General features: G+C 37.8%; 1 protein-coding gene across 1 annotated transcript in view; it reads left to right on the top strand.

Annotated features, from left to right (window-relative positions):
• Nucleotides 1–12,391, top strand: part of Wb (wing blister) — a 138,670-nt gene that overhangs the window by 36,559 nt on the left and 89,720 nt on the right. Inside the window, exons 10-11 of the mRNA XM_076389208.1 lie at nt 216–403; nt 1,172–1,453. Coding sequence (XP_076245323.1) covers nt 216–403; nt 1,172–1,453 — 470 coding nt within the window. The remainder of the gene's footprint in view (nt 1–215; nt 404–1,171; nt 1,454–12,391) is intronic.

Below are 12,391 nucleotides of genomic sequence, written 5' to 3' on the forward strand. Positions count from 1 at the left end.
CAAAGAAATATGGTCAGTGATGGAAATATATATCTTAATGTATTATATAAAGTTATATAACTTTGTTACATGACATGATGCGTAGACTCATCTTTAGGTGTTTTATTCCTAATATTTCTGTGCATAACATCATTTGCATACAAAATATGATATGAAATACTGTACTATGTATATACTGTAACGTGAAATATCTCTATTCAAATCTGTTTCAAAAGCTGCGACGTGGGTTTTTTCGGAAATCCTTTAATTCCTGGCGGCAGCTGCGAGCCATGCGCCTGTAGCGGTGGTCCTTGCGATCAGGAAACAGGACGCTGCCTAGAGTGTCGCGGTAACACCGAGGGTTGGAAATGTGACAAGTGCAAGCCTGCTCATTACGGAAATCCGCTCGAACAGAACTGCTTGCGTGAGTATCGTATTTCTCGTCTTCTTCGTTATTTCATCGACGCGAGCACGCGATATCTCGCGCACGCGAACCTTCCAGGATATTTCGAGCATTAAGTGCTCTGAAATATTTTCAGCAAGCAATTTAATCTGCTGAAATCTGAATGATTAATGTGCTTTCGAACTAGACATTTTTCTTTATCATTTCTGTCTTTTAGTATTATGACACCTGTGAGAACTTAGTGTACAGTGGATTTCAAATAATAACTTATGATTCTCAGTTTTGTAAGTATATTCAATTGTCTTATTTTAATATACTTGTGGATATCTGTTCCTCTTGTTTCTTTAGAAAGACAATTACCATTAAATTAACCCACAGTGCAATGATTTATTATGACTCTTCTGGTCAAAAATAATTTTCTTCTTTTACAAAGAATCATAGACTGAGCAGAGCGTTATTACAATTTCTCTATCTTTAAAATTACACTTTTGATATCTTGTAGTATACTTAGGGTCATCTTGTACAGTATACACTTTACTTCTTTTTAGTTTTCTATACACCTAATACCTACATGGAATAAATGCATTTCTGTATAATTCTCACAAATAAATATATTATATTTCTGACCTCTGCACTGGATTTAGAATCAAAGCGATCCTGTACTTGTCGTACGAGGGTTAAACACTTGGCGCGAGACTCTAGAGAGTCTGCTGATCTCTAAATATCGATACTCCAATATCCCTGGATCCCAAAGAGCTCTAAAGAGAACTGAAAATTTCCCTGTTCCAGCGTGCGACTGCGACCCCCTCGGCAGCAGTTCCAACGAGTGCAACGAAATAAGCGGTCAGTGTCCCTGCAAGCCTTTGTTCGAGGGTCGTGACTGCTCCTCCTGTATCGAAGGTTACGGGAACGTGACTGCAGGTTGCAGGGAATGCGACTGCGACGTGGGTGCCCTCGACGAGGTCTGCGATCCCGTAACTGGTGAATGCAGGTGCGCGAGCGGCGTCCTTGGCTTCCGGTGTGATCGCTGCGACGTCGACCATTACGACCTGTCCGTGGGAGGCTGCAAAGGTGAGTACCGTTTCGGAATTTTTCATGAGCCCTGCCTTATCGTGCAGTCGATGGCTTCCGTTGCACGAGTTCGAGGGGTCGATTCAGAGATTTCTACACTGGGTGGAAGGAACTGAGGAACTCGAGCTCACGAAGGGAAACTACGAGCTATCTTGTGAACTTCTTGATCGAATCTTTTAATGGTAAATCGTAAATAAGATCGTAAAATAAGAAAAAGTCAAGTCGTACATTATTAATATAAAAAATTTTTAAATGTTAACTAGATAGCACTTTCAGCTTATTTATGCAATAGCAAATGCACTTGTAGGAAGCTAATATTTGTTAAATGTTCGTGGTGCAGAGATAATCTATGCTTTTTATGTAGAGTACTAATCACGAATGTGTGGGATATTAAATGAACAATAAGCTGAAGGTATATAAGCTATTGTCATTCATTTGTTGAATGGTTTAATTGGAGAGAAAGATAGTGTGTTATTTTAGGACAAATTTTTTATCAGAATATAATATTTCTCGAAAATGGGAGAGATTTGGTCTGTACTAATTTGTGAGATTATTTTGGATGATCCTCTCTATAGCTCAATAAAGTCTGATCAAGTATCTCGCGAAACAGTTCGAAGGTTCCCCTCGTCAGAGTTGCTTTGGTCTTGGCAAACTTCCTTCTAATCACAAACTCTCTATATTTACTTCTACTTCTTCAATAGTAGCTAGGAACTATTAACAAGTAATTAACGATTTTTGTTTCATTTTTATTTCACTATTTTTGATATGACATGTTACACATTCTAAAATTCTGTTACATGCAAATGAACTTCATCGCCATTGTTCATTAGATTACCAACTTTGAATCACTCTGTAGCCACAATAATTCTAACCACTCATAGTAACAAATAAGTTCGCCAAGAACTACCACACTAGAGTCACCGTATATCAACGAATAATATATTCTTAAGTCACGTACCTGAACTCTCATTCTGAGAGTCTTCAAAAGAGCTTCCTAGGCCTTTAAAATTTGCAATTCTAAAGAAATCCACGGAAAATCGCTCCCTTCACGTGCAACGACTGAGTATCGCTTGTATTTACCATAGTTCGAATGGTTAGAAGGCGAAGTGTGGGTTTCCGGCGGTTGGAAACCGACGTTTCCCTGACGAGCACCGAGGAGAACGCGCCCAAGAGTAATGCATAACGCTTCGTCTTGTTCTAAACCGCGGATGTTTATCTCCCGGCTCCTTTGAGTACCAGCCACTTATCCGACTGGACAGGAGTCGTGAGTTCAGGATGTTACTTGAGATTTACAAGAGTCGAACTACCCTTCAGTCGCGGAACGCTTCTGACGGATAATTTGTTTAGCTTAGTTTTAATTTACGATCTCTGCATGGTAACGTTCCGCTTGGTAATGCTCGCAAGATTCAGAGGCTGTTGAGTTCTGCTTGAGAGGTTCTTCGGTTCTTGTTTACTTTTTTTCTTTTTTTTTTTTAAATAAAACAGCTCTGAAATGACGAGAAAGTTTATGTACAATGAAACGAGGAGATTTAATCGATAGAAATTGTAGGTACGTAAGATCTTGGGAAACCACATTTTAAAGAACTGTAAAATGTCTGTCTGATGGCTATGTTAAGTATTTCTAATAATTTGTCCATGTTTTTTAATTGATTTTGTTTCGCTATTAATATTTTATTTTGTTGAACAGTATCACTATTTTTATCTCTCTATTTGGGTTAATACTTTCAGTTCTATTTATTTAGTTATTATTCAGTACTATTTACTTAGCTTCTCTGAGTATCCATAATTACTCTAATGATTTAAGAGAAACTAAATATGACTGAAGTTCTGTATAAAGTTTCAAAATTCTTCTTTTTCTCCTGAATTTTTTGGTAGTACATATTCTTAGACTCGAAGAAATCTAAACGTTTGAGCTTGTGAAACTGATTCATCAAATTGAAATCGAGAAGTGGGGTACAGTTCGTTGTGAAAATAGCCTTAAGAACTCTGGAACTCTGTAGCACGCTCAAGATCAGCCTCGTAGATCAGCTTCCACAAACAATCCTATAAATCGTAATCATTCAGCATAAGGCCGAATGGTCACGTAAAGGCGCTTAATGCTCTCCAGTTTCTCTATCCTCGTCATCGCTGATCTAGCCAGCCATGATGCTAGTTTCGTAATTTCCATGCACTCGGATACACCTTGTGTATTTAAGCCCCGAGGCTGTCTTATTTGAAAAATCAGTCGAATCCACTTATTGCAAATACCAGATACATACAATTACTATATTTATGTACATTTCTTTCGTGCTTTCAGAACTTACAAATTCTAATACCATTATCTCAGTTTCATATACTTTTCAGCAGAGAGAAATGTCAGTCTTACTCATATTTATCTACTATTGCACAGTGGATAAGTCGGGCCACTAGTCAGACATCGAGTCTTCTCATTCTTTCTAGAACTAAATTTATTTCGTACATTGGGAACTTCAAAATTTTAATACTATTATCTCAGTTTCATGGACTTCACTTATTTTTATTCAAGTTTATTTGCATTGAAGTGACAGATTTCATCTGATTTCATAATGTTACAGAGTTAGAATAAGATACATATAAATACTCTTCAGCAGAGAGAAATGTCAGTCTCGCTCTTATTTATCTTCTATCGCACAGTAGATAAGTAAGGTCAGTAGTCAGACAGCGAGTCTTCTCATTCCGTATATTTACTCCTTGAGCAACTAGAACTAAATTTATTTACTATAACTCTATTATAATCCTAATTCTCTACAATTCTCTTCAATTCAAACTTAAATTCAGCTTTTTAAACAACGAAGCATATTATCGATCAATTTTATTTCATATTCTCCACTTATTTTTCCATCCACAATCACCGTCGGTTCTGAAACACCCTGTATAAACTCGTTCCTAGTAACAAGCTGCAAGATTGTACCGAGTAGAGGATCATCTCGAACGTTCCCCTCTATTCTCAGCTTTTCCACTCAGTCGAAGACCCGCGCTACAGAAAATGAATTTATTATTCCACGCAAGCCGCAAGTTACGCCCCGCGCGAAACAGCGAAATCGAATCCTTATTTACAATTGTTCGAGCCAGCGACCGAGATACCGTATTTCACGAGGGTTCTACGATACGAGGACAGATATCATAAGATACAACGTGCACGGCGCTCCAGGTCTCTAGCTCGTTCATTCCAACTCGTCTGAGATGTTAATTAACTTCCTGCGAGCACAGCGATACGCCGCTTCCTTCTTTCTCGAACGACACGCTTCGTTTAACCTGGACCGATCCTCTACAGTCTCTCGATGGTCCTTAATTTCTCTGCTCGCGATGCCCCCAGTAGCTTGGCTCGTTGCGAAAAATTGAATTATTTCCATGGGCTTCTATACTCGCGGAATAATTGGACCATTTCAATTTTACGCGCTCTCGCGTTTTCTTCGATATCGCCGATGCAATTTTCATAAATTCTTGGACCCTCTTCGTGGTCCGCTTGCGTGAACATCTGGAAGCTGTTGAAGTGAGTTAATGGTACTGTGCACGTGGGGGGTAAAGAAAGTAAGGCGAGGGGGTGCAGCTTGAGGTGTTGGAGGGTGATGATGTATTGTTTGGAGATTATTAGGGTAATGAGGTTTTTAAGGAATGAGGGAGGATTAATTGAGGAGTAGAAAAATGGAGGAGACAGTGTGGATTTAGTGTGATGGTGTTTTATATAGAAAATAAGTATTTAGTGAATGTAATTGTGTGGAATTATTGAGAAATTGGAATTTGTTTAACGATGGAATTACTTCCATGAAACATTTACTGATTTTAAGTAGACACTGGTATTTTTCATTTGTTATCCAATATTTCTTCTGTTACCAAAAAAGGAGACTAAGTATTTGTTAAAGAAATTGAAAAAAAAGTGTTAAATATCGGAATAGATTAATAATATATTTTTGCTAACGAATGGGTACTTTGAGCAACATGATTTGTTCTGCTGTTGCTAGAAATTATGGTAATATTCTCGATGATGATACTCGAATTATTATAAACGCTTGCTATAATGAGTGATTTATTGAGCAGCTTGCGTCTTACACTTCTTAAAAGAACTCGTAATAGATCAACGTTTCAAATTTTTGTTCCTTAACGCGAACGTAATTTTCTGGTACGTAACCATGAAACAGATTACCGACTGTCGTTGAATCGGTTATTTATTAAGATTGTTATAGATCGTAGCGTCGCTGTTAACCATAATCATTTCGTGAGGCATTAATTTATATCCCGTCGTAACTACACACACTAGGGTTTTGTAAGTACGTTGTATCGAGGTCTTGAGAGGGCATACATTGCTACTAAAAAGATTAAAGACGAAAGAAAGTAGTTAGAAAACTACATCAAATTCTGCTACATGATCTTTAACATGTTTTAGTATCTATTTTAAGGTAAAGAATAATTGTAACAGCAATAGCAACTAAACTAATAAAAAGTAGGTACGACTAATCTACAAAAATTATGTGCCTCCTTTTATGAAAGAGTTCGAGCTAGAAATATAAATAATAAATAAAACAGAAATATAAAAAACTTGAATCCACGATACGTACGTAACAAAAATTGAAACCTCTGATCGTCACACTCTCAAAAATAGAAGATCTCGAATCCTTCCCCAACAGCTACAGAAATGTATCCCTTAGTCTCGAAAGGGTTAGTCACCCCAGGGTAACAAAGAAATTAAATGGATCGGCGAGCAAAGCCGAAGATCGGCTCCGAGTTGGCCTCGGTAAATCAATCCACATTCTCGAGGCTGTCTCGAAACGTCCTGCGCTCCCTGCTCGCGCAGCAATTAACGTGGTCTAGGGACGTTTAGGTCGCCGTACGTACACGCGATACGATAATCGAGCGGCTCAATAAGCCCGTTATTTTCCATACCTCGTCCCGTATGCAAATCCTTCGCGGCGCAGTCGCCAAGCGCTTCACCTGCGAGATACGCGATATATCGAGACGCTGGTAACGGGGTGCATCGAAATAGACGCTGCCACGCAGGCTGCGACCGTGATGCAATTAGCACATTGGTGTCTTAATCGGGACGCTATCCAGCACTGGCGAACTTGCGCCTCGTTTTTTTTTTCCTCGTTTGGCGGGACTGCTCGAGGACGAGAACAGTCGGGAAGCCGAGCGTGCCTTGGGATCGGAGTCATCGACTCGAGTCACCGTGATGCCTGTTGCTATGTTTACTGATCGTTGCACTCGGGTGCTTCTGGGGGAATAGATTTCGTCAGCCTCGTCGAAGGCAAAAATTATGAGGCGCAGCGTTCCCTCGTTGTGGGCTCAGAGATGCTTCAGTTAGAAGCTCACTGTCAGGGAAAACTGTTCGAGTGCTGGTAGCTTACTTTTACTTGAAATTGTTAGTTTCTTGAGGTATTTACTTAGATGGCTAGTTTTACTTAAAATATTTTACTTAAAATATCAGCATGTATTTAATTTGCAATTAGTATTTACGTGTGAGCTAAATGTTCAGTAGCTAAATATTTGAGATGTCAAATGTCCCAGTAAGTGAACAACCTAAAACTGTATGTTTCAATACTTGAATTGTGAGTCATATATCGATCTTCCTTTTCAATATTTGTATTCTTCATGGTTCTAAGTACTTTTAATTGTCAGCACAATACCAGAAAGAAATTTCTTCGAGACAGTAATTTACCACACTGTCCTTATATACGTGTTTATACAATAGTTAGTGTATTGTTTCCATGTTAGACAAAACGGTTCAATGCACAGTGTTTCAGTCGTTAGGGTTTTACCTCGTAAAACTGTGAAGCAGTCAGTGGTTAGCAGTATTCTCTTAACAGAGTGTAGAGCTAGGATTTTATCTGACCACTAGGGAGTAACAATGGCATCATAATGTGCACCACGGTTGTAAATAATGCGCTGGTATTATCTAAGGATAAGGAGGAAATAATGGTAGACTATCAACATAAAAGGAAGAAATCTTTCAAATTCTCTGATTAAACTTAAGAATTTATGAAGTACATGAAAATATTGTCAGATTTTTGTGCTTGAAAATTATTGATTATCTTCTACTATGCAAGTAAAGAAAGATAGGAGACAAGATGACAGCCGTGATAAAGAATCTTAGAAAACTATAGTTGCTACATAGAGGCCCAAAAAATAAATTAGTTTTACCTATTTGTAGCACACTAACCTTTAATTAAAGTACCACACTATAGCAAAGATTCACAATCTATCAGAACTAAAAGACAATCATCAGTCTTGTAACCAAAAGATTAGAAAAAAAATGATTAAAAAATTACTAAAACCCTTCCAGAATTCTCTGCATAATAGAATGAACAATCCCACATAGGTTGAATAACATTCCAAGTAGTCGAGCTCATTGAGCCAACAGACATTGGATGACAGAAACCTTCTCAAGGCTCATTCGCGTCGAACTCCCGGAAACGATGAAAATTTCTCGTTGCATTGTGCATTCGAGTACAGGAGTTTATAGTTTACACCCTGCCCCGAGCATAGATTCGACCAGATCCTTTAACGCAATGTGCATGGGAATGGCGGTCGCCAGATAACAGAAAATTGTTCCCACAAAGCATGTTAGCCAGGCCTAGGGCGCGTTCGGGGACGCAGTCTATGATCCCGAGACTCTACGATGAACTTTATAAGCGGACTTTGCCATGGAATAGAGTTCACTTACAGCGTCGCGATATTCACGCAGTGTTGGAGGAGTTTGGCGAACCTTATCGGTATTCATGTAACTTTCACGATTGTTTGCCTTCGGCGTTCCACGAGACGCGGAATGCTGTTTGACGGTACGAGTTGAATCTGGCAATGAACAGAGATTAAATTGGGAGGGATAATATTGAATGTTAATTCGAGTGAAGAGTAAAATAAGGGATGATGAATGATGGATGCATACACTAGGTGAATAAGTAGAGGGATCCACGAGTTAATCGAATTTTTCGAAATTTGTCGATGAAGTATAATAAATATCCAGTTTCACTTTTGACACATGCAGAAAAATATTCTCGATTTTTAATGTCATGATATTATTACTGTGTTAAAACAGACATGTATTTTGTCTTGTAGATATATCTTATTTTAATCGTCCTGCGTTCGTATACATTATGCATTCATTATTGTATCTAAAGATTTTATTTGTTATTTATTCGTTAGAAGTTGTTTCAACTTATTTCACTGGCAAGGATCGTTATATAACATTTTAGTTTCAAAGTAGCAAAACAATCCTAGAGGCAAGAGAACCTAGTAAAATTCTATTCCCTTGACTTTATGAAGGAACTAAAGATCTCAAACTATTTTATGTTCATGACTGGCGCCTAAAGCATCAGTGTCGTTGCTCCATGCTTGTGGCTTACTTCTCTCGAAAGTATCACTGGTATGTGAGGTTTCAGGTTTCTGGATACGCTCAGGGTAGAGTTAGAACTGGTACAGAGCAAATCGTTGCAAATTTTATTACAGTGAGAATAATATGAGAAATAAGAAAATTACAAGTTCCTCATTTTGTTTAGCACATTGAAGCTGGAAAATCGTAAAATTTCACGAGGGCTATCTTTGTTATGATCCCAGCAATTGACGAAAAGAATAAATTATACTCTATATCAATTTTTGAAAAAGCCACTTCAATTTTTAAAACTACTTCTTATTCAAAATGATCTAAAAAGAATCATTCGGACACATTCCAGTGGCTAGTAGCGATTTTCCTTAGCCCACGGTCCCTGGAAGTTGGCCTGTGGTACTAGAGTTTCCATCCGACAAGGATAAGTCGAGATCTCCTAGCGAGCGAGTTGCGGTCCGCCCACTCGCGCTCCGTTATCACGACCAAGCATCTACGTAAGCATACGTAGACGCTCGTCGTCGGATAACACGGGTGAAAATATAAGGAACACGATTTTACGATCGGGCCCCAGGAAAATGAGGGACTGTTTCTTCGACAGAATCACTGATCGCGATTTGTCTCGTTCAACCTCATTGCCAATTCATTTCCCCTTCCTCGTTTAGTATTTTCCAATATTCTTGATTTGATGATAGCTTCAAAAGGACAAAGAATAATTTTAACGAAGTTCTAGTAGACACACCTTACGGAGTCCAGTTTCACATTTTCAAATATTCAAATATTCAAATATTCAAATATTCAAATATTCAAATATTCAAATATTCAAATATTCAAATATTCAAATATTCAAATATTCAAATATTCAAATATTCAAATATTCAAATATTCAAATATTCAAATATTCAAATATTTAAATATTCAAATATTACGTTTCTTAGATATATTTCATTTTTTGGACATACTCGATTCCCCAGATATATTCAATTCCTCAAATATTCAATTCCTCAAACATTCAATTTCTCAAATATTCAATTCCTTAGATGTTCAATTCCTCAAATATTCAATTCCTCAAATATTCAATTCCTCAGATATTCAATTTCTCAAACATTCAAATATTCAGTCTCTTTACTTGTTTCAATTTCTAAATTTCAATTCTTTAAACAGAGTTCTCTCTCTCTCATAGGAATTAGTTCTACATCTAGAAAAAAGTAATTATAACTCATATAATCTAATTAAGAATAATCAGTTACTTATGTATTTATTTTTAAAATAGAATGGTTGCAAAACATTTCTAAACCCATCATTCCCTGACGTATCTGTTAATCTACGTGCTCTGTTATATCTATTCTTTTCATAAGAATGTCCACTCCACTTAAATCCGCGATTCCCACGAAAAGGATCAGAGAACTCAGAGCGCATCGATAAACGATCCTCGTGGATAAAGAATGACACCCTCACCCTTCAACAGTCAGACTTATCGTTCGAAATTTATTCGCCAGTCCCCTCTTCCTTTCTCTTCCTTGTTTGATAGGATGCAGCTGTCCGTCGATGGCCAGCCTCGTGTTCGTTGCAATTTTTCCTGGCAGTTCAGTCTTTCCGCTGCTACGAGTACGATAAGATAATTTAGGGGGGCAATGGACAGGGGGGTAATGCTCCGAACGAATCGCCGATAGGTGCCCACGCTCGGTGATGAAAACCAGATCGCGAGGTTTCTTTCGAATTTACAAATCACCGAGTGGAATAAATCGTGACAGATTCTATTTTATCCTCTGAAACATGATTACTACGAGTTGGAAGAAGTTGCTTTGTTGGATCGAACGGTGTGGGAAAATATTTGGTAACAGTAAGGGTAGGGCTGTCCTAGATAGAATCATAAAATTTCAAGTTATGAATCAGACTGTGAATACAAACTTATTATGAGAAAATACTATAGCCAGCTTTATTAAGAATCAGTTGACACATTATTACTGATATCCATCTACCACCTGTCAATCATTTATTTCAATCATACTCATGCTACGGATCATTAATCACAGATTTTAATACCTTAACTGGCAGGTTGTGTTTGTCAGAATCTCTGAAGCTTTGTACTTAACTAACATTTTTATTTATTTTCTGAGTAAGTGTTAAAGCTTTATTCCTAATATTTATGATCATTTTGTATGACTCATGTAGCTTTATAGATATTGCTCGTACTTCTATAAATAAGTGTCATACGCGAGTAGCATAAAATATGCGATATAGAAATCATAGAAGATTTAAATTGGCAATATTATTCATATAATATTAGTATTAAACATCAACAATTGACTTTAAATATAATTTCAAATTGCTACTAGAAACCTGCTGCCTACACAAAATCCCATAAAAAGAAATCGAAGCAAAAGATAGACTACTTGAAGCAGTTCAGTTTCGCATAGTAACATTTCTCGCAACACTTTCAAAGGTACTCGACTCTCACGCTTCGTCTGTCATACCTTGCATATCAAATAAGGCATTCATAAATCAAAACGCCACGCGAAAAAAATTCCAGCGTAACTTTGAAACAGGTACCATTTATCACCTCTCCTAACGACAGTATCTCCCAAAATCGACACCATCGATAATCCACCTTGTTCAGGTGGTGGTATCGCATTTTCTCTTCGAGGGACGTCTAAGGTAGTTCTTAGTTAAACGTAAGGTAGTTCCTAGTCAAAGGTTTTGTTCAAATTTTGAGGATCTCTAATTTGGATTACAGGAAACCCTTGTGCAAAATATGAAATCGATTTACCTTATAATAATCGAGAAATTATTCATCAAAGTTGACACATTTCAATACTGTGAGATATGGCAGAATCGAAACAAAATTGCTTCTCAGCTACTTTTATGTCTGAAACAGAAAAACTATATCGAAAAATGTTACGAAAATTCCAAGAAGGTTATATTGAAATGCCATAAATTGAATATATTAGTTTCAATAAAATTATCTGTATATAGTCTTTTCGTAAGTGCTAATGAAAAAGGAGATTTGTGTTAAAATTTATCTATGAATTGCAACGAAGCTTACCATTTGTACCTAAACACTAATCAATTGAATATCCTACTTTCGTATTACAACCACTTTACTATTAAAATTTAACTTTTTCCAATAAATCTAAATAGCGTTAAAAATTATTACTATAATCCATACAGTATCATACAAATTTTATATTCATCGTTTAGTAACGAGCTCCTATTTGATCAACACAGTTGGCTAAGAAACACCTTAAAATCGTCGGTAAGTCATTTCTTGCGCGGCATCGGGCCTCAGCAGAAGAAAAGACGAGCTTCCATTTTCGAACGCCTTATCGATCGCGGCACACGATAAAACGTCATTCCCTTTTTAAATCGCCGCCGATATACAATACGAAGTGGCGGCGATCCCTGGGCCCGATAAGCCTCGTATAAGGCCCCCTCGCGGACAGTGACACGGAGGCGACATTTCGTGACTCTTGTCGGCCGCTGGCCGCTTCTTCTTCGCGCGCTTTCCCCTTAGAGCTGGGCCCGTGCTGGGACCCGTGTTTAGGTCTTTCACTCTCGCTGGTCGGCGCAAAAACTCGACGAAACCGCGGAATGCTGCCTCGAGG

The sequence above is a fragment of the Calliopsis andreniformis genome, chromosome 12 (assembly GCF_051401765.1).
Source record: "Calliopsis andreniformis isolate RMS-2024a chromosome 12, iyCalAndr_principal, whole genome shotgun sequence".
NCBI classification, from domain to species: domain Eukaryota; kingdom Metazoa; phylum Arthropoda; class Insecta; order Hymenoptera; family Andrenidae; genus Calliopsis; species Calliopsis andreniformis.